At 42.9% G+C, this 24,041-nt stretch overlaps 1 protein-coding gene across 1 annotated transcript; it reads left to right on the forward strand.

Annotated features, from left to right (window-relative positions):
- Window positions 1-553: 553 nt before the first annotated feature.
- Window positions 554-24,041, forward strand: LOC140206905 (uncharacterized). Its single transcript, XM_072275183.1, has 3 exons — window positions 554-692; window positions 10,294-10,364; window positions 22,390-24,041. The coding sequence occupies exon 3, from the start codon at window positions 22,798-22,800 to the stop codon at window positions 23,599-23,601; it is 804 nt and encodes a 267-aa protein (XP_072131284.1). The 5' UTR covers window positions 554-692; window positions 10,294-10,364; window positions 22,390-22,797; the 3' UTR covers window positions 23,602-24,041.

Here is a 24,041-nt window from a genome sequence, read left to right on the forward strand (position 1 = left end):
CAGGACTGTCCCGGGATTGCGGGTCACGGTATCCGCATCTCACAACAATTGTCCCGAAGTCAGTCTTAAAATCCCGCCCGGAGATTCTCTCTTACCTCTTGCCGATCCTCCCGAGGCCTTTGTGTATTGCGCGCATGAGTGATATTCGGGAAAATGCGCAATCCTGACGGCTGCGAATTTGATCGGTGCTTCAGCGACGGCTAAATTTACAACTCCCGGCTTTATGGGTAACCAGGGCACCATTAAAAGTTTCCGCAAGCACCGCTTCCATGTCCACACCTCAGTTTTTTTTGTGTGTGTAGAAAACTCAGCAGCTATTTTAACACAGAAAGCGGGTCCCATAAACAATATACTCAATAGAAACTGGTATTCCGTGTATCTAATACCAAAGTACAACCCTCTTACAAAGGCAGAGGGGCGGGCAACTGGAGTCTCTCCCTGCGGTGGGAAACCCCACCAGTCACGTGATCTCATTTGCCCCTCCCATTTGACCGCGGATGGGCAGCATCTGCGCGTCTGTTTCCGAGGCCCCGCCCTCCGGATGATGTAACACTGACGCCGCGCATGCTCACTGCATCCAGATGGGTGGTGTTTTCCTTTCCGCTCAGTGCTGAAGCCGATTCATCTGCGGCAGCGGGATCGGGAAAGGTCGGGATCGCTGTCCGCGGGCCGAAGTTTTCACTTTCCCATCGGTGAGTATTGAGACCGATCCCGAGCGGGGAGATCTGATGTTGTCCGTGATCCCCGAACTGAGGGCCAGTTACTCATTCAGTACCCAGTTATCTGGGCTCGTCAGAAATGTGTCGACTTCACTGAATCTGCATTGAACGATCCAAACCAGGATCCCAGGCTGTCTATTTCCACAGAATTGAAATGGGAGTCCCGTCAGCCGGTCACGTGAGGCTGCTTACCGCAGATCTGCCCCGCCCTCCGCTTTGTGACGTAGGATCACGTGGTGTGCCAGCCGTTGGGGTGGTGTGTGAGTGGCAGATTCAGCTGTTGACTCTGTGAGGCTGGGTCCTGGTGCATCACAGTTTTTGATCCAAGTAAAATGGACCCGGGGTCGAGCTGCCCGAGTTTATGAGCCGCTGAGTTCTGGGATCAGATCTTTGTTTCTGGAGTTCCTTTGGAAACAATGACTGCTGATCTGAGGAGAGACTCGAGGAAATCTGCAGATGCTGGAATTCAAGCAACACACATAAAAGTTGCTGGTGAACACAGCAGGTCAGGCAGCATCTCTAGAAAGAGGTACAGTTAGGACAAGGGTCTCGGCCCGAAACGTCGACTGTACCTCTTCCTAGAGATGCTGCCTGACCTGTTGCGTTCACCAGCAACTTTTATGTGTGTTGCTTGTAACCTGAGGAGAGGATGCGTTCCCATTCCATCCTCACAGGTAGTGGCTGCTCTGTGTTTGCATCAGTAGAAATAAAATAGACCAGTGTTCAAACTGTGTTTGGAAATTCCCCCTCACTGTCTATCAGGCAGTGGAAATTAAACATAAACACAAGATGCAGGAGATCTGCACTAAAAACTGAAAATGTGTGAGGCCATTCTGATAAAACGTTATTAACCTGAATCGTTACGTTCGTTCCTCTCCCTACAGCTGTTCCTTACCTGCTGAGTGTTTCTGGTAATTCCAGTTTTTTTAATGTCACTCACCCTGGTGTGGTTTATATTTCCTGAAATGAACCTGTTTTAACCTGGAAATGCAAATGGCTCGTTCTGTGATAGTAGAACATGAAAGAAAGCACAACTTTTCCCTGGTACCAACTTGTCTGTTATTCCTGGAAATGTGTCCTGTACATTTGTTGCTATCAAGGTTTACAAGAATAATCTCAGGAATGATCGGCTTTATGTATTGTCACGTACCCCGTGACGGGTTAAAGAACCAGCAGAAATTGAAAACAGTTTGGAGTCCTGTATTGCTATTAACTAATACTATTTATTAGTAACTATGCAATACAGTAATATAAATGCAGATATATCAAACAGGTTAGCAATGAATATGGAAATCAAGCTTCTTCAAGTCTAAGGGTAAAGAGATAGTCTTACGATGATGAGTAAAGTTCAGTTCAGTTTGTGGTATTGAGTTGAGTAGTGATGGAGAGAGAGAGAGAGGGAGAGATTTGAGTCTTCAGGTGAGCTGATGCTGTTGATCTTCCCGTTGTCCTCTGAAATCCTTTTGAAGTCACTGACTGTGACCACAACAAAGGGGGCCGTTCTTCTGTGGTGGAATTATCAACCCACGCGAGGGTTGGACACACAAATAGCTCCCCACCGGTCACACCCTTTTCACACTTCAAGAGCCGCTGATCGATTCTCCAAAACCCAGCTTTTCTATGGGCACAACAAAGCTCATTCAGTGTCCAAAACCATTGTGTCTGTAGGTCTATCATCTGACCTTCTATTTATCTCACCGCACTGAATACCAACTGCCTATCAAGTAGCTCCTCCCTTCTCTCTGTAAGAATACAGAAGCTGAGAGTGTCCTTGCAAAAGTGTAAACATACTGCTGAAAAACCATAACATCATCTCAAAGCAGTCTTCGTCTCTCTCTCCTTCTTTCTCTCTCTTTTAACAAGGTGTCTGGTGTTGAATACCCCTCTATCTCTCTTTTCAAAAGCACAGTTCATAGGGGTAATTCACGACCCCTGTCACACCCCCTTCTTCAAAAAAAAATTGACACAGGCAAAACTTTTAGTTTAAATGGAAATTACGGAGTTTAAAACAATACATGTATAATTTTCAGATAACAGCAAAAACGTGTACAATTTCTAACTTAACATCTGGATAAATAATCAGCTATAATATTGTCAGTACCTTTCACGTGTTTGATTTTCAGGTCATATTCTTGCAATATCAGACTCCAATTTAAGAACCATCTATTTTTATCCTTCATCTTAGTTAGAAACACCAATGGATTGTGATCCATGTAAACCACAAGTTGTCTCTGGGCAGGACAAATATAGACTTCAAAATATTGTAAAGCCAGAATAAGTGCTAGTAATTCCTTTTCAACAGTGGAATAAATTTTCTGGTGCCCATTAAATTTCTTGGAGAAATAAGCTACTGGGTGTTCAATGTCATCCACACCCTTCTGTAACAGTACTGCCCCAGCAGCTTCGTCACTCGCGTCTGTTGCTATAGAAAATGGTTTGGAAAAATCAGATGCTTTGAGCACATGGTGATAACACAGGATGGTTTTTAGTTGTTCAAATGCCTTCTGGCAAAGGTCACTCCATACAAATCTTTCACTCTTCCCTAGGAGTTTTGTTAGGGGGAGAGCGATGTCAGCAAAGGTCTTACAAAACTTACGATAATACCCAACCATTCCTAAAAATCTCCTCAAAGCTTTCTTGCCGGTTGGAACAGGAACCTCAGCAATAGCTTGAACCTTGGCCTGTACAGGAGCCAGTTTGCCCTGGCCTACTACGGAGCCCAGATATGTAACTGTGGCATAGCCAAATTCACTCTTATCCAGGATCACAGTAAGATTGGCCTTGGAAAGTCTTTCAAACAGTTTTTCTAGACCTGCAATATGCTCTTCTTACATGTCATTCCAGACCACTAAATCATCAATATAAGCCCCCGTGTTTTCTAAACCTCTAATCACAGAATGGATCATTCTTTGAAATGTCCCTGGAGCATTTTTCATCCCGAAGAGTAAAACATTATACTCATACGTCCAGATGATGCCAAAAATGCTGATATTTCGTTAGCCCTCTCTGTTAAAGAAACACCCCAGTATCCTTTTAACAGGTCAATTTTTGTAAGGTATTTAGCCTTTCCCACTCTATCAGTATAGTCATCCACTCTCTTTCCTTGTTCCTTCTTGTTTCCAGTTTCTTGTTCAACCATTTTACTTTTCTCTAAATTCATTCCATAAGGATGCTCTTTGATCGGCTGGGCTGAATTTACAATGACGTCATGTCCTGCAGAGATACACTGTCTTAGAATGTCAGGAAATAAATCTTAATGCTTGCTAATTAATTCTTGCAATTGTTTTTGCAGTGTAGCTTCCAACTGATGGACCTTATCAGTAATATTTTTCAAAACAATGGAATTCTTAAATCTTGTTGATACTAGATTCAAGATTCAAAAAACTTTATTGTCATTCTAACCATGCATCAGCTCTGCAGGGCAGAATGAGACAGCGTTTCTCAGGGGCAGTGTAATCATAACATAGCAAATGCAACACTAAATAATAAACATAACAATAAATAGTAAAACACAACAGCCACATGTCAGTTAAAATCAATTATAAGTGTCCAGTGCAAGTTAAAAGTGTCCAAAGCAGAGTCAGGTGGAGCAGCTATTTAGCAGTCTGACTGCCTGTGGGAGAGTGCTGTTGTGGTTTTAGTTTTGATGCTCCTGTAACGTTTGCCTGATGGCAGAAAAACAAACAGTTCATGGAGAGGGGTCTTTGATGATGTACCGTGTCTTCTGGAGGCATCGACTCTGAAAGAGGCCTTGGACAGAAGGTAGGGAAACCCCAATAACCTTCTCTGCTCCCCTAACCACCCTCTGCAAGGCTTTTTTTGCAGCTGGAGTACCAGGTTGTGATGCAAAAGGTCAGCACACTCTCAACCACGCCTCTGTAGAATGTAGTTAAGATGTTAGTGGGGAGTGATGCTTGTTTAAGCTTCCTCAGAAAGTGCAATCTCTGCTGGGCCCCGTTTCACAATCCCAGTGGTGTTCCTGGACCAGGTGAGATTGTCCGAGATCTGCACCCCAAGGAACTTGATGTTTTCCACTCGCTCCACTGCGGAGCCGCTGATGCTGAGGGGTGTGTGCTCAGTAGGTTAAAATGATTTTGCACCTCTTCCCCAGCCATCACAACTCCATTTGTTTTCATAACAGTACCCACAGGTGCTACCTTATCAAACAAGTGTTTTATTTTAATTTGAACATTCTGCAAACTTTCCTTTGCAAGGTCACAAACCTTGTTAAGTCTCTCCCGCATATTAACCCATATTTCCAAATCAGACCATAGTTCTCCGAGTAGGATCAAAGGTCATTTTGGCCTGTGACCGCACACAGGTTCAAATAGACTACACTCCAATGATTTTTGAATCGAATCTCCAACAGCAAATAAGAGTAGGGGAACCCCCTCATGCTGTTTTTTTTTTCCATTTTCCACACAATATGTTTTAATCATGGCCTTAAGAGTGGAGTTGAACCATTCCAAGGCTCCCTCGGACTCTGTGTGATATGCAGATGACCCAATGTACCTAGCTCCCAATTCTCCGACTATCCCCTGGAATGTTCTCGAAGTAAAGTTACTACCCTGGTCAAATTGAATTTCTTTGGGGAGACCTACCAGTGTGAAAAACCTACTGAGTGCTTTTACCACAGTCTTGGCCTTGATGTTTCCAAGAGGAACGGCTTCAGGGAACCTAGACACAGCACATATAATTGTTAACACATACTGATGACCAGCTGCAGTCTTTGGAAATGGGCCTACACAATCCACTATGAGCCTGGAAAAAGGCTCACCAAAGGCAGGTATTGGTCTAAGTGGTGCTACTTGAATAACCTGATTAGATTTCCCCTCAACCTGACAGGTATGGCAAGTCCAGGAAAAATTCACAACATCCTTTCTTAAATTAGGCCAGTAAAGTTCCTTCATAATCCTGTTTCCCCCGGCATTTTTAAAGTATGACTATTCACTGTCTTTCTCAGTCCATGATGTCCACCTAAAGGCATACTGTGAGCCATGTTTAAAATTTCAGCCCTGTAAACTTTCGGAAGCACTACCTGATGCACAACAGCCCAATCCTCACTTGCAGGCACAGTGGCTGATCTCCACTTCCTTATCAACACCCCATCTTTAAGATAATATCCTGCTGACTCTCTCTGAACCTCCTCTTCTGTGAGAGCTGTCTCCTTTAAAGCCATCATTTCAGAATCTCGCTTCTGTTCCTCTATAAATTCCTCCCTCAATAAGGACAAACCTTTCCCATGCACCTTACCCTCATCACCTTTACTACCTTCCAAGTCCTGCTGGAATATGGAAGGTAGAAAAGTCTATCACACATCATCATCTTGGAGAGGTGTCAACCTCCCCCTCATTGTTTACTAAACTTAGCATGATCACCAGACTTATAAAAACCATGTGTATATTGTGGAAGATCCACTTATCCAAACAATCCACTTATCTGATTTCTATGACCTCTTTTTTGACTTGTTTCCATAGCAACTCCTACAGATGGCTTTTTCTCAAAACCGTAACTAATCCGTGGCTGAGGGATTGGAGCAGGGGGCAGGGATTCAAGTTTTTGGATCATTGGGACCTCTTTTGGCGCAGGCGTGACCTGTACAAAAAGGACGGGTTACACTTGAATCCAAGGGGGACCAATATCCTGGCAGGGAGATTAGCGGGGGCTACTGAGGTGACTTTAAACTAGAATGGTTGGGGGGTGGGAATCAAATTAAAGAGGCTAGGCGAGAGGAGGTTAGTTCACAACAGGGGGATGGGAACCAGTGCAGAGAGACAGAGGGGTGTAAAGTGAGGGTAGAAGCAAAACGTACTAAGGAGAAAAGTAAAAGTGGCAGGCCGACAAATCCAGGGCAAGCATTAAAAAGGGCCACTTTTCAACATAATTGTATAAGGGCTAAGAGAGTTGTAAAAGAGCGCCTGAAGGCTTTGTGTGTCAATGCAAGGAGCATTCGTAACAAGGTGGATGAATTGAAAGTGCAGATTGTTATTAATGATTATGATATAGTTGGGATCACAGAGACATGGCTCCAGGGTGACCAAGGATGGGAGCTCAACATTCAGGGATATTCAATATTCAGGAGGGATAGACATGAAAGAAAAGGAGGTGGGGTGGCGTTGCTGGTTAGAGAGGAGATTAACACAATAGAAAGGAAGGACATAAGCCGGGAAGATGTGGAATCGATATGGGTAGAGCTGCGTAACACTAAGGGGCAGAAGACGCTGGTGGGAGTTGTGTACAGGCCACCTAACAGTAGTAGTGAGGTCAGAGATGGTATTAAACAGGAAATTAGAAATGTGTGCAATAAAGGAACAGCAGTTATAATGGGTGACTTCAATCTACATGTAGATTGGGTGAACCAAATTGGTAAAGGTGCTGAGGAAGAGGATTTCTTGGAATGTATGCGGGATGGTTTTTTGAACCAACATGTCGAGGAACCAACTAGAGAGCAGGCTATTCTGGATTGGGTTTTGAGCAATGAGGAAGGGTTAATTAGCAATCTTGTCATGAGAGGCCCCTTCGGTAAGAGTGACCATAATATGGTGGAATTCTTCATTAAGATGGGGAGTGACATAGTTAATTCAGAAACAAAGGTTCTGAACTTAAAGAGGGGTAACTTTGAAGGTATGAGACGTGAATTAGCTAAGATAGACTGGCAAATGACACTTAATGGATTGACGGTGGATATGCAATGGCAAGCATTTAAAGGTTGCATGGATGAACCACAAGAATTGTTCATCCCAGTTTGGCAAAAGAATAAATCAAAGAAGGTAGTGCACCCATGGCTGACAAGAGAAATTAGGGATAGTATCAATTCCAAAGAAGAAGCATACAAATTAGCCGGAAAAAGTGGCTCACCTGAGGACTGGGAGAAATTCAGAGTTCAGCAGAGGAGGACAAAGGGCTTAATTAGGAAGGGGAAAAAAGATTATGAGAGAAAACTGGCAGGGAACATAAAAACTGACTGTAAAAGCTTTTATAGATCTGTAAAAAGGAAAAGACTGGTAAAGACAAATGTAGGTCCCCTACAGACAGAAACAGGTGAATTGATTATGGGGAGCAAGGACATGGCAGACCAATTGGATAATTACTTTGGTTCTGTCTTCACTAAGGAGGACATAAATAATCTTCCAGAAATTGTAGGGGACAGAGGGTCCAGTGAGATGGAGGAACTGAGCGAAATACATGTTAGTAGGGAAGTGGTGTTAGGTAAATTGAAGGGATTGAAGGCAGATAAATCCCCAGGGCCAGATGGTCTGCATCCCAGAGTGCTTAGGGAAGTAGCCCAAGAAATAGTGGATGCATTAGTGATAATTTTTCAAAACTCGTTAGATTCTGGACTAGTTCCTGAGGATTGGAGGGTGGCTAATGTAACCCCACTTTTTAAAAAAGGAGGGAGAGAGAAACCGGGGAATTATAGACCGGTTAGCCTAACGTCGGTGGTGGGGAAACCGCTGGAGTCAGTTATCAAAGATGTGATAAAGACGGAAATACTTATGTGCATTCTCCTGCAGGGGTTTGAGATCCAGTTGTCAAAGGGAAGGCAGGTAAGAACTGCCACCATCTGACAAGTGGACTGCCTTAGTCAGGTTACAGCTATATGTGTATATATATATATATATATATATATATACACTAACTCCAGACATTACTATTGGAAGATGTTATTTGAACTGGTACGCCCACCAAGTCTGTTGGTGCAAAACTTAATTACTTAGATAAGAGAGTTCGCTAAATCAAGGTTTTAATTACAGATGGATGCACTGTCCCAGCCTTATCAGTTATTCCCTTTGCAAGGCCCTGACTAAATTACAGACAGATGATCATTCCTGTGATTATTCCCATCACTTCGCTATCCAGCCCGATTAAAATTAGTTCCCAAAGATTCAACTCCTCCTATTTTTCTGGACTCCAAAGCGGCATTGGACTATGTTAACTGTAGTTTGGTTGCAGCCGAGGTTTGAATGGTTTTAGGTCTGGTGAATTATTGTTAATTCAGAAAGAAAAGAAGCTTTCAAGATTTCTGATTTACTTCAGATGTCCTTTGATCGATGGACCATTTAAAGAAGATGTGAAATTTTTGATGTGACTGATGAATGACATTTCCGAAATCTGTTTGGTTTACTGAGCGAATTAACACAGCGAACAGATTATTAACCAGTTTGATTATTTGTGCCTATCCTCTTTTTTCCATTAACTAAGTTACAGTGTTCATAGTTCATAAGGACTTTTTCTTATATATACATAGTTGGGAGTGCTTAGAAGATAGATAGTTAGTTTTCTCTTCTAAAAACTGATTTTCATTGGGTGTGTAAGTTAAATGGAAAATGGTGCTGATTTTTCTTCCTTAGAGATTACAAAGACATTCTTCTTTTTGTTTAACTTTATGGTTTTGGCATTTTTGGAGATTGTTTCTGCATTCCCCAGCTTATTTTTAAGGATTAAGTATAAACATTTTTTTCCCTCTGCAGGGCTTTCCTATTTTAGGGCTGTGTGTTTTTTTCTGTAACTGGGGGGAGGAATTAAGGAAAGCTTTTAAAATCACCATTAAAATGGGCAGCTCGCAAAGTGTGTCTCTTTTTTTACTTCTATGGGGACGCATTTTGGCTCTTTTTGTCGGAATTTCGGGCTTTTCAGTGTGATGGGAGGACTGGGGTTAGTATTGAGTTATAAGATTAATTGTAGGATTAATTTTAGTTTTCTTTATTGTATTTTTTTCCCATTACGGAGTTCCGGAGCGTGCGTGTTTTGTATATGGTTATACTTATCACCGCCAGTTTTGATTAGCCTGCGCTGGTATGCGTGTAATTATGTGTTAAATAATTTCTTTATTTCGTGGTAGCTAAACAGATAATCATTATAAGTTGGAACGTATGTGTTTGGAATCATCCTATTAAGTGAAAGAAGACTTTTAAAATCATTAATCAATTCCAACCCAATATAATTTTTGTTCAACAAACACATATCAAAACGGGCGATCAAAATAGGTTTTTTTAAAATGTGGAAGGGCCTTCAATTTCACGCTACTTGGCAAAATAAAACAAAGGGAGTATCTAATTTTATTAAATCTAATATTTTGTTTATCCAAGAAGACTTTGTGTCAGATATTAATGGTAGATTTTTAATTGTTAAAGGAACAATTTGTAATAGAAAAATTGTCCTGGTTAATCTGTGTGGACATAATGTAGATGATCCTCCTTGTTTTTAAAAATGTATTTACTTTATTGCCGGATTTAAATGAATATAGGTTGTTAATGTTTGGTGATTTCAACTGTTGTTTAAGTCCTTTGATTGACAAGAGTTCAACCAATCAGTGGCTTCCGAGTTGTTCTGCATCACTTATTAACTCCTTTTTAATTGATTATTGCCTGGTTGAGGTTTGGAGACATTGCATCCAAATGATAGAGATTATTCTTTTTTTTCACATGTTCATATAAAAAAAAATTGAGATTCGATTATTTTATAACTGATCTCTGATTTCTGTCCAAAGTCCAGAAATGTGAATATGATGCTATCATTTTCTCGGATAATGCGCCTTTAAACTTAGCTTTTGAATTGAATTATGTCGTTATAGCATATTTGCCTTGGCGTTTTCCAGAAAATTGATTGCAAAGTTTGGACTTCGTCAAATTTATTGAGACTCAGGTAATTTTTTTTTTCTTTTTAATAATATGGGAGATGTGTCAAAATTGATTATATGGGATATATTTAAAGCATACAGTGTTTTGCGCGGTCAGATATCTCCTATTTAGCTAAGCTTAAGAAACGGACGAAAACAGAGTTAGATAAGATTTCAAAATAAATTAAAGACTTGCGGAATAATTATGCAATCTCTCCTAACAGTGATTTATTCAAACAAAGGGTTGAACTACCATCACAATATAATTTATGATCAACTTATTCTAATGACAGAAATTTTCTTAAATTGAAAAGTCAATTTTATGTGTTTGGAGATAAAAATAATAGGCTTTCTTTTTAAATCTTTCTGTTGGACAGAATGCAACTTGGACAGAAATTTTCAAGTTCTGTCCAAGTTGCATGCCATCTTGGACAATGTCTCCCATCCACTACATAATGTACTGGGTGGGCACAGGAGTACATTCAGCCAGAGACTCATTCCACCGAGATGCAGCACAGAGCGTCATAGGAAGTCATTCCTGCCTGTGGCCATCAAACTTTACAACTCCTCCCTTGGAGGGTCAGACACCCTGAGCCAGTAGGCTGGTCCTGGACTTATTTCCTGGCATAATTTACATATTACTATTTAACTATTTATGGTTTTATTACTATTTATTATTTATGGTGCAACTGTAACGAAAAGCAATTTCCTCCGGGATCAATAAAATATGACTATGACTACCAAGTTCATAAACATAATAACAACAGTGATATGAAGAGATTGGAATTACCTTATTGTTAATAAACATATACAAAGTACTACAAATAGTACATGTGTAATAGACTTCCAAACTCTCGATATAGTTAATCATGAAGAAAAAAATAAATAAAAAGAAAGGGATGTTGCAAAGAAGAACCCCAAAAATCAAAAGAGAGCTAAAAAATAGAACTAATTGCTAAACCCCCCAGAAAAGCAAACAGAACAAAACCAATATATTAGATTAGATCGAATACATTCATTAATGTCGTCAGCTCAGCTCCTCTATTCACATATTCTAAGTTAGTAAAAAGGATTCGGAAAAGGTCAAACTACATCATATGAAAATGTTGAATAAATAGCTTACAAGTCTCTTCAAATTTAACCGAAGGATCAAAAATTACACTTCTGATTTTTTCTAAATTGAAACATGATATAGTTTGGGAAAACCATTGAAATGTAGTCGGGGGGTTGGTCTCTTTCCAATTCAATAAAACGGACCTTCTGGCCATTAATGTAACAAAGGCAACCATCTGACAGGCTGAAGAGGATAAAGGTCTATGTTCCATCATTGGCCAACAAAAAATTGCTGTAATAGGATGGGGTTGTAAATAAAAATGCAAAACTTTTGAAATAATATCAAAAATAGCTTTCCAGAATTTTTCCAAGAGAGGGCAGGACCATAACATACGAGTCAAAGAAGCCACCTCAAAGTGACATCTGTCACAAATAGGATTTATATGGGAGTAAAAACGAGCTAGATTAACTTTAGATATGTGGGCCCTATGCACTGCCTTAAATTGTATCATAATATAGTTAGCCCATATAGAGGAAGATATATAGGTAAATGAAGTTGAAGTTCCCTTTCCCATTCATTTTTAAATTTATCAGATCTACCTGGCTGTATTTTCATAATTATGTCATAAATAGTTGTTATTAATCCCTTCTGATAAGGATTTAAACCAAAAATGTTGTCGGTGACGTCAGTAGAGTGTGAAATCGGAAAGGTAGGCATCATTGCTAATAATAGTCATAATGAGATGCTAATAATCAGCTGTTAGCATCTCAGATAAAAGCAGCTACAGCCGAAAGACCCACTTTAAAAATTCAGAAGAGAGATGGTAGTTTATCATGTAATTATGAAGACATTAATACAAATTTTCAAGACTTTTACATTGACGTTTATAAATCTCAGTTTTCAGTTGATCCTTCTAAAATGAATGCCTATTTACAAAAGATCAATTTTTCTCAAATTTCTGTTGATGATCAACAAACTCTTGATGCTCCTATCACTGAAAATGAAATTCAGAAAGCTTTTTTTTCCAATGCAATCTGGTAAAGCTCCTGGACTGGATGGTTATTCTGTAGGATATTATATAAAAGAATGAAAAATTGCTTTCTCCATATTTGTTGGAAATGCTTAAAGATTCTCTTTTGATAGGAGAGTTACCTCCCACATTTTATGAAGCTTCTATTTCTTTAATTCTTAAGAAAGATAAAGACCCTACACACTGTGCTTCATATAGACCAATTTCATTATTAAATAAGGATGCTACAGTTATTTCAAAAATAATGGCTGATAGGCTGGAGAATATACCAGCTAAAATGATCTCTTAGGACCAAACAGGTTTTGTAAAGGGCCGTTATTCCTTCTCTAACACTCGGAGACTGTTAAATGTTATATATTCATCCTTTTCTAAGACTCCCCAAATGCATTGTCTCTCTCGATGCTGAAAAGGCATTTGACAGAGTTGAATGGAAAACTTATTTAACGTTTTGGAGAAATACAGCTTTGGTATTAATTTTAATAAGTGGATTAGAATGATATCTGAAAGCTTTATTGCTACACTTATTACCAATAATTGCAGATCTCCTTTTTCTCGGCTTTCGCAGGGTACGAGGCAAGGATGTCCACTAAGTCCCCTGTTATTTAATTTGGTGCTGGAACCCTTGGCTATTGCACTTTGTGAAGCTAAAGATATCCATGGGATTTTCATAAATAGGACTATTCATAAGATCTCCCTTTATGCTGACAATCTCTTAGTTTATATGTCAAATCCTGAAGAATACATTCCTAGTTTATTGAAACTATTAAACGAATTTGGAAAGTTTTCGAGATATAAATTAAACCTTCATAAAAGTGAATTAGTTCCTCTAAATGATTCTGCTTCTATATATGATGACATTCCTTTTAAAGTTTGTAGATGGAATCCACTTACACTGTTAGCCGGCCGAATTCATGCAGTTAAAATGATGATTTTACGAAAATATTTATATGTATTTCAAAATATCCCTTTGTTTAACTAAGAAGCTTTTTGATCAGGTTAACCCTATTATCTCATCTTTTGTTTGGAATTGTCATAAGGTGGTGGCTGGGAACGGACCCAAGTGGAAGACACAGACACTGAAGTACTAGGGACAGGACTAGGATACAGGGCGAGGGCTAGGACATTGACACAAAAACCAGGAACCCAGAACAGGACTGGACAAGAGAGCTAGGAGCCCGGGCTTGGACTCCGAGCCAGAGACTGGAGAAGGATCCAGAATCTGGGTCTTGCCTCTGGCTCGGACCCCACAAGTAGGCAAGGACGTGACTTGGCTGGCAGGCAGGACGAGGCTGGAGTCTTCAGGCTTGAGGTGAGGCAAGGCTGGAGGCTGGAGACTTGAGGCGAGGCTGGAGGCTGGAGACTTGAGGCGAGGCTGGAGGCTGGAGACTTGAGGCAAGGCTGGAGGCTGGGGACTTGAGGCGAGGCTGGAGGCTGGAGACGAGGCGAGGCTGGAGTCTTGAGGCGAGGCTGGAGGCTGGAGACGAGGCGAGGCTGGAGACGAGGCGAGGCTGGAGGCTGGAGACGAGGCGAGGCTGGAGTCTTGAGGCGAGGCTGGAGGCTGGAGACGAGGCGAGGCTGGAGGCTGGAGACTTGAGGCGAGGCTGGAGGCTGGAGACTTGAGGCGAGGCTGGAGGCTGGGGACTTGAGGCGAGGCTGGAGGCTGGAGACGAGGCGAGGCTGGAGGCTGGAGTCTTGAGGCGAGGCTGGAGGCTGGAGACAAGGCGAGGCTGGAGACGAGGCGAGGCTGGAGGCTGGAGACTTGAGGTGAGGCTGGAGACTTGAGGCGAGGCTGGAGGCTGGAGACTTGAGGCGAGGCTGGAGGCTGGGGACTTGAGGCGAGGCTGGAGGCTGGAGACGAGGCGAGGCTGGAGGCTGGAGTCTTGAGGCGAGGCTGGAGGCTGGAGACGAGGCGAGGCTGGAGACGAGGCGAGGCTGGAGGCTGGAGACTTGAGGTGAGGCTGGAGTCTTGAGGCGAGGCTGGAGGCTGGAGACTTGAGGCGAGGCTGGAGACTTGAGGCGAGGCTGGAGGCTGGAGATAAGACGAGGCTGGAGGCTGGAGACTTGAGGCGAGGCTGGAGGCTGGAGACGAGGTGAGGCTGGAGGCTGGAGTCTTGAGGCGAGGCTGGAGGCTGGAGACTTGAGGCGAGGCTGGAGGCTGGAGACGAGGCGAGGCTGGAGTCTTGAGGTGAGGCTGGAGTCTTGAGGCGAGGCTGGAGGCTGGAGACTTGAGGCGAGGCTGGAGGCTGGAGACGAGGCGAGGCTGGAGGCTGGGGACTTGAGGCGAGGCTGGAGGCTGGAGACGAGGCGAGGCTGGAGGCTGGAGACTTGAGGCGAGGCTGGAGGCTGGAGTCTTGAGGCGAGGCTGGAGGCTGGAGACGAGGCGAGGCTGGAGGCTGGAGTCTTGAGGCGAGGCTGGAGGCTGGAGAATTGAGGCGAGGCTGGAGGCTGGAGACGAGGCAAGGCTGGAGTCTTGAGGCGAGGCTGTAGGCTGGAGACTTAAGGCGAGGCTGGAGGCTGGAGACGAGGCGAGGCTGGAGACTTGAGGCGAGGCTGGAGGCTGGAGACTTGAGGTGAGGCTGGAGTCTTGAGGCGAGGCTGGAGGCTGGAGACTTGAGGCGAGGCTGGAGACTTGAGGCGAGGCTGGAGGCTGGAGACGAGGCTGGAGACTTGAGGCGAGGCTGGAGGCTGGAGACGAGGCGAGGCTGGAGGCTGGAGATGAGACGAGGCTGGAGGCTGGAGACGAGGCTGGAGACTTGAGGCGAGGCTGGAGACGAGGCGAGGCTGGAGGCTGGAGTCTTGAGGCGAGGCTGGAGGTTGGAGACTTGAGGCGAGGCTGGAGGCTGGAGACGAGGCGAGGCTGGAATCTTGAGGCGAGGCTGGAGACTGGAGACTTAAGGCGAGGCTGGAGGCTGGAGACTTGAGGCGAGGCTGGAGGCAGGCTTGACTGGAGACTTGAGGCTTGGGGTCTTGAAGCTTGGCTTGTGGCGTGGCTCGAGGCTTGGGGTCTTGAAGCTCCTCCTGAGCAGGGCGCGGATCACCACCCGCCAGAGAAAAGGGACAGGAAGGGACAGAACTAACCGTAGGGTAACGGCAATACGGCTGGCTTGCCCAACAGAGGCAAGGGATAGGAAGGGACAGAACCAACCGTAGGGTAATGGCAATACGGCCTGGCTTACCCGACGGAGGCTAGGGACAGGAAGGGACAGAGTCAACCGCAGGGTAATGGCAAGACGGCCTGACTTACCCAGCAGAGGCAAGGGACAGGGAGGAAGCTAGGTGCAGGGTGGCTCCAAGACTACAGGCAAGGTGATGCGAGAGTTACTGGAAAGACAAGGCAGGGCTTCAGGCGTGGAAACAGAAGGCAGGGGAAAGGGTACAAGGAGTAAGGACAAGAATATCTAGCAGCCATACCCTGGTCTCTGGAGGTATTAATGTAGCCAGCCCCAATGAGAAATAGCTGCCTCAATTAGTGCTCAACAGGAACAGAAACAGGGTAGACAGGAAAACCTGGAGCAAGGGTTGATGGACCGGACCATTAACCGGAATGCAAATTTCACGGTCCGGACCATGACAGGAAAAATAAAAGACTAAGAATTGATATATATCATTTACAAAAATTAAAAGAGGATGGAGGTCTTGCTCTGCCTAATTTAAGAATGTATTATTGGGCTGTTAATATACATTATATGTGTTTTTCGTTAAATTGGACTTATAAAAATGAACGATCACCTTGAGTTGATTTGGAATTGAAAGCTGTGAAACAGTTTCATTTAACCTCATTATTAGGACCTTCTATACCTGTACAACTGGCCAAAATTGCTGAATTAAATTTATATCCTGTGATTAAGCAGTCATTATGAATTTGGTTCCAGTTTCGTAATTTTTTTTGATCTCAAAAAATTTAAACTTTTTAGTTTATTGAAATTATTTATTTAAACCTTCATTAAGAGATCCTACCTTTCTTCTTTGGAGGAATAAAGGAGTTTATTGCTTCATTCATCTGTTCCAAGATGGCCGATTGATGTCTTTTGAGAGTTTAGCAACTAAATACTCTCGCTTGTATTCACATTTCCTGCAATATCTTTAGGTCTGTCTCTTTTACAAGAATATTTAAGTAATTTTCCATATATACAGGATTCTGTCCTGTTATATTTTATTTCAAAAATGAGCCCTTTTGTGAAAGGTTTTATTGGGAAAATTTATAATTTATTGTTACAACAGCATAATTACCCTTCACTTTAGATTAAGCAAGATTGGAAGACAGAGCTTAACATGACCTTGATAACAGAGGATTGATTGTGGATTTTGAAGTTGGTTAACTCTTCTTTGATTTGTACCAGTCACTCTTTAATTCAATTTAAAATTGTACATCATTACTATTTGACAAAGGAGAGACTGTCAAAAATGTTTCCGAATGTTGATAGTCAGTGTGATAGATGTAAAACTGAGACAGCTATATTGACACACATGTTTTGGTCGTGTTCTGTATTGAAACATTTTTGGAAATCTATTTTCTCGACAATTTCTAAAGTTTTAAAAATTAATTTATAACCTCATAAATTGACAGTTTTGTTTGGTATAATCCCTCAATGTATTCATGGTATTTCTCTATCAGACCAACATGTAATTGCATTTGTGACGTGATTGGCCAGAAGGGCTATTTTGTTGAAATGGAAAGATGCTTCTGCTCCTACTTTGATACAATGGTTCTCTCAGGTGATGCTATGTCTTAGTTTGGAGAAAATCAGAAGTCGAACTTTTGATCCTCGATCTTTAATAATAATTTTGTTGATCTTTAATAATAATTAATAAAAAAGATTTTAAAAATGAAAATCAGTTATTCCCTTTGCAAGGCCCTGACTTAATTACAGGCAGATGTTCATTCCTGTCCTTATCAGCGAGTAGTCCTCTCTGTACTCAAACAAGGGTACAATATATAATGTTATGAACTAATGAGGGTACAATGTATAATGTTATCAGCTCTCAGTGTGTCTCTCTGCAAGCTGCAGAGAACTGGTAATGAGCCTGTCTTAGCTAACCGCTGAAGACAGAGTTTACTTCAGTTCAAACATTCCTATTCAGTCCCAATTATTCTTTCAGCCAGAGGTTACATAGGTTCAAAATGATTTTTTTATATATCCTCAATTTCTCAGGAGGATTCAGGGGAAATATTTATGTACAATATAGAAACTGGTGTTATCTGTGTGTATTGTGGCAATGCAGAAGTTGCTGGATAATTTACAAGTGGGAAGAAGTGGAGTGATATTTGGAAATCTGACTTATAGAAGCGCAATTTAGCAAGCAAACTGCATATGGAAAATGTGCAAAAGCTCTGGGGAGAAAATCCTTCATTACCCGTTACAGGCCTGCTACATAGGTTGTGTGAGCGCGCAGATGAACTCGATCGATCCCAGAGAAGATCAAAGTTCTTATCGACAGCTGTTAAAATTAATACCTCTCTATATAAAATTCACTGTGCACATGTTATCACCGGGTATAAAAATGCACAGTACAAGATTTATGTGCACACTGGTCATTACAAATTAGAGGGGACATTGGTGGGAAGGTGGGGAGACCTCCAGTGTCCCTGATGCCCTCACCTACAAGATGTGCATCCAGCTGCAGCTTGTAACCCTGCACTTTAAGGAGTTGGAACTTGAAATGGATGAATTCCGGATCATCCAGGAGTTGGAGGGGGTGATAGATATGACATGAAGAGAGGTGAGTTACACCTAAGGTGCAGGTCACTGGAAACTGGGTGAGAGTCAGGAAGGGGAAAGAGTTTAAATAGCCATCACAGAGCACTCTTGTTGCTATCCCGCACAACAGCAGGTGGACCACTTAGGAAACCGTTGGGGGGATTACCTGGCAGAGGAAAGTCAAAGGGATGAGAGGGGATTTGTTCGTTAGGGGAACAGAACAAAAGGGGAATAATATCCTAGTGGTAAGGATTGCTAGTGCTAGTGTGGGGGGAAGGGTGATGTGGTTAAAATAAGTTGAAGTGGGAATGGCAGAACAGATAGTGGAGAGGGTGAATTGAATTGACTTTATTACATACATCCTTCACATGCACAAGGAGTAGAAATCTTTATGTTACGTCTCCGTCTAAATGTGCATTATGTAATTTATACTACAAACCCCATTTCCAGAAAAGTTGGAATATTTTCCAAAATACAATAGAATCAAAAATCTGTGATATGTTAATTCATGTGAGCCTTTATTTAACTGACAAAAGTATAAAGAAAAGATTTTCAATAGTTTTACTGACCAACTTAATTGTATTTTGTAAACATACACAAATTTAGAATTTGATGGCTGCAACACACTCAACAAAAGTTGGGACAGAGGCATGTTTACCATTGTGTTACATCACCTTTCCTTTTAATAACACTTTTTAATCATTTTAGAAATGAGGATACTAATTGTAGTAGATTTGCAATTGGAAATTTTGTCCATTCTTGCTTGATATAAGACTTCAGCTGCTCAACAGTCCGTGGTCTCCGTTGTCTGATTATCCTCTTCATCATGTGCCATACATTTTCAATAGGAGATAGATCTGGACTGGCAGCAGGCCAGTCAAGCACACGCACTCTGTGTCTACAAAGCCACGCTGTTGTAGCCCGTGCAGAATGTGGTCTGGCATTGTCCTGCTGAAATAAGCATGGATGTCCCGGGAAGAGACGTCGCCTTGATGGCAACATATGTCTCTCTAAAATCCTAATATACGCCTCAGAGTCAATGGTACCTTCACATACATGCAACTCACCCATGCCGTGGGCACTGATGCACCCCCATACCATCACAGATGCTGGCTTTTGCACCTTTTGTTGATAACAATCCCAATGGTCATTTTCACCTTTGGCACGGAGAACTCGAAGCCCGTTTTTTTCTGAAAACTAGCTGAAATGTGGACTCATCTGATCACAGCAGACTGTTACACAGTCTTTCGTTCCATCTGAGATGAGCTCGGGCCCAGAGAACTCGCCGGCGTTTCTGCATAGAGTTGATGTATGGCTTCCTCCTTGCGTAATACAGTTTCAAGTTGCATTTCTGGATGCAGCGACGGACTGTGTTGAGTGACAATGGTTTTCCAAAGTACTCCGGAGCCCAGGTGGCTATAATTGTCAAGTAGCATGACTTTTCTGTGCACTTTTCAATCTTATTTTAACTCTGTCCCAACTTTTGTTGAGTGTGTTGCAGCCATCAAATTCTAAATTTGTGTATATTTACAAAATACAATTAAGTTGATCAGTAAAACTATTGAAAATCTTTTCTTTGTACTTTTGTCAGTTAAATAAAGGTTCACATGAATTAACATATCACAGATTTTTGTTTTTATTGCATTTTGGAAAATATCCCAACTTTTCTGGAAATGGGGTTTGTAATTTATAATAAATTGTTTGTACATAGGACAGTCAATATAACATAGAAATGCAATTGTATCAGCATGGATTAATCAGTCTGATGGCCTGGTAGAAGATGATGTCCCAGAGCCTGTTGGTCTTTTTGCTGTGGTACCGTTTCCTGGATGGTAGCAGCAGGAACAGTTCGTGGTTGTGGTGAATTGGGTCCCCAATAACCTTCGGGCCCTTTTAACACACCTGTCTCTAAAAATGCCCTGAATAGTGGGAAGTTCAACAAATGCGCTGGGCTATCTGCACCACTCTCTGCCAGGTCCTGCGATTAAGAGAAGTACAGTTCCCATAAAAGGCAGTGATGCAGCCAGTCAGGATGCTGTCAATTGTGTTCCTGTAGAAAGTCCTTAGGATTTGGGGCACCATCCCAAACTTCAACTGTCTGAGGTGAAAGAGGTGCTGTTGTGTTTCTTTCACAACTCAACTGGTATGTACAGACCATGTGATATCCTTGTTGATGTTTATGCCGAGGAACTTAAAGCTGTTCATACTCTCAACCCCGGATTCGGTGATGTCAATAGGGGTTAGCCTGTCTCCATTCCTCCTGTCGTCCACAATCAGCTCCTTTGTTTTTGTGACAATGAGGGAGACGTTGTTTTCTTGACACCAGTCAGATGTTGTTCAGACCTCAGATAGAGTCAGCAATCAAACGTTTGAGCATGGTGCGATGAATGTGCTGAGCTGTGTATATCACAATGCAAGAAGCATCGTAGGAAAGCTAGATGAGCTCAGGACAGGGAATTATGATATTGTAGCCATTATTGGAACTTGATTGCACCCAACAATCTGAGGGATGTAGAGGAACAAGTTTGTAGAGAGATCGCAGACCATGCCAAGAAACAAAGATTAATTCAGAAAGTGATTTTAACTTTCCATATATTGACTGAGCCTCCCATTCTGTAAAAGGACCAGATGGGGTAGAGTTTGTCAAGTGTGCCCTTAATCAATACGTAGAATTCCTGACGTAGAAGTGTGCAATAAGCTATTAGGGAATGATCCAGGGCTGGTGACAGAAATTAGCGATAATAATGTCATGAAATTCAAAGTAAATAAGGAAAAAGAGAAGTCTGGTCCATGGGGTGAGATTCTAAATCGGAGAAAGGTCAATTTTGATGGTATCAGATTGTTTTGGACAGGCTGTTTTCTGCAAAGAAGCACTTGGTAAGTGGGAGGCCTTCACCAGGGAAATTTTGAGGGTGTAGAGTTTGTTTGTGCCTGCCAAAATAAAAGTTGAAAGGTGACTGGTGCAGGGGACCTTGGTTTTCAAGAGATAATGAGGCCTGGGACATTTCTTTCCCAATGCCTCAGACTTTTGGGGACCCAGACTCATTAATGACTACAATATCATAATTCCACGCCCTGAGCTCATATGACTTTTTTTTTAGTCATCTTCTGTTAGCTTCTAAAAACTTCCCAATAGGTTTTGCTCTTTTGTTTCCCCTCTCTTTGGCTTTTATGTTGATGTTGGCTTCTCATTTCAGCCACGGTTGTGTCCTCCTGCCTTTCCAATGCTTCCACTTCTTTGGGATGTATCTATCACTCAGCTCCAGAATTGCTCCCAGAAACTCCAGCCACTGCTGCTCCTTTGTCACTCCGACCGTATCCCTTCCAAACAAGTTTGACCAGCTTCTCTGTCATAGAAACATGGAGTAGTTCAGTACGGAAACAGCCTATTTGGCCCATCTAGTCAATGCCGAAAAACATTTAAGCTGTCTAATGCAACCACCTGCACCTGGACCATTGCCCTCCATTCACCTACCATCCAGGATCCCATCCAAACTTCTTCTAAATGGTGAAACTGAGCTCATATTCAACTCTTGTGCTGTCATCTCATTCCACACTCTCACGACAATTTCAGTAAAGAGCTTTGCCAAATGTTCCCGTTAAATTTTCCCCTTCCCCACTTACGCATGACTTCTGGTTGTCATCCCACCCAAACTCAGTGGAAAAAGCTGCTTGCATTTACCCTATCTATACCCTCATAATTTTGTAGACTTCTAACAAATCCTCAAAATAATGTGTAATTTCCTTTTTTAGGTGTATAAGATGATGAGGGGCATTGGTGGTGTGGATAGCCAGAGGTTTTTTTTCCCAGGGCTGAAATGGCTAACACGAGGGGGCATAGTTTTAAGGTGTTTGGAAATAGATACCGAGGGGATGTCAGGGGTAAGTTTTTTACCCAGAGAGTGGTGGGTACATGCAATACACTGCCGGCTATTTGTGTGAGAGTGTTTCAGTTACTGTGGGGCCGGGCACCCATGCAGCTCAGTGGGAACAGGGAATAATACCAATGGAGAGAGTCAAACTGAGCCAGGTCACAGATTGGAGATGGCAGAAATACCCCATTCCTAATGAGACAGGGAGACTATCAGAGAATTTGATGCTCATTCCAGATACCAGCACTGTGCCCAGTTAGAAGATGATTTCTCTCTCCAACTTGGGTTGAACTTCACTGTAACAGTGTGATGTCAGTTCACGCCTTAGCAACTGAAGTGATCTCATCTGAAATGTTGTCCTTCACCCATTGATGGATTTTGTAAATCTTTTCATAGGTTAAAAATGGCAAGGAATTTGTCTACGGGAATCTTGAGAACAACACGCCAGTTTTGCTGTCTCAGCCCAGATATTTAAGAAGTGGAGCAAGGGATTCACTCAATCATCCTTCCTGCTCAGACTGTGGGGAGGGATTCACTCGATCATCTGACCGACTGGCATGCCCGTCATTTTACACATGGGGAGAGGCCGTTCATCTACTCAGACAGCAGGAATGGATTCACTCAGTCATCTCAACTGAAGGTACGTCAGCAAGTTCACACTGGATAAGGCCATTCCTCTGTTCTGTGTGTGAGAAGGGATTCAGTTGGTCATCCCGCCCATGGACACACCAGTCAGTTCACATTGGACAAAGGCTGGTCATCTGCTGAATTTGTGGGGAAGGATTCACTCGGTCACCTGACCTAATGGCTCACCAGCGAGTTCACACCGGGGAGCGGCCTTTCACCTGTTCAGACTGTGGTAAAGGATTCACTCGGTCATCCACCCTAATGGCACACCAGCGAGTTCACACCGGGGAGCGGCCGTTCATCTGTTCAGACTGTGGGAAAGGATTCACTCGGTCATCTGACCTAATGGCACACCAGCGAGTTCACACCGGAGAGCGGCCGTTCACCTGCTCAGACTGTGGGAAGGGATTCACTCAGTCATCTACACTGAAGGAACATCAGCGAGTTCACACTGGAGAGAGGCCGTTCACTTGTTCAGACTGTGGGAAGGGATTCACTAGGTCATCTAAACTGAAGGCACATCAGAGACTTCACACTGGAGAGAGGCCATTCACCTGCTCAGACTGCGGGAAGGGATTCACTCAGTCATCCGACGTACTGGTACACCAGTCAGTTCACACTGAGGAGAGGCCGTTCACCTGCTCAGACTGCGGGAAGGGATTCACTCGGTCATCCGAACTACTGGTACACCAGTCAGTTCACTCTGGGGAGAAGCCATTCAACTGCTCAGTTTGTGGGAAGAGATTCAGTCGGTCATCCACTCTTCAGAGACACCAGCGAGTTCACACTGGGGAGAAGCCATTCAACTGCTCAGCCTGTGGGAAGAGATTCACTCAGTCATCCCATCTACTGAGTCATCAGCGAGTTCACACTGGGGAGAAACCGTTCACCTGCTCAGAATGTGGGAAGGGGTTCACTCGGTCATCCCAACTACTGGCACACCAGTCAGTTCATACGGGAGCAACCGTTCACCTGCTGTGAATGTGAGAAAGGAATCATGTAGTCATCTCATCTGCAGAGACACCAGTGAGTTTACACCGGGACGAGGCCGTTCAGCTGTTCAGACATTGGGAAGAGTTTCTCTCAGCCTTCTCAATCAAACGTGCATCATTGAGTTCACACTGGGAGAGACGGTTCACCTGCTGTGAATGTGGGAGGGGATTCCCTCAGTAATCTAACCTTGTGACACAATACCGGGTTCACAGTGGGGAGAAAGTTTCAATAAGCTGCATGCTGGATATTTATCCATCACCGTTGCTGAATGCAATTTCGAGAGTGTCGGTGCTGAACTCTGCAATTATTGCTGCTGCTCAGCACACCCAGTTCTGCACCCTGGTCACTGGACATGGGAGGAGTTTCTTCTGCTGCATATTCACCTTTAATGGGACTGGAGTTTAATATTCTGGATCTGAGACAAATAA

The sequence above is a fragment of the Mobula birostris genome, chromosome 13, assembly GCF_030028105.1.
Source record: "Mobula birostris isolate sMobBir1 chromosome 13, sMobBir1.hap1, whole genome shotgun sequence".
Lineage (NCBI taxonomy): Eukaryota > Metazoa > Chordata > Chondrichthyes > Myliobatiformes > Myliobatidae > Mobula > Mobula birostris.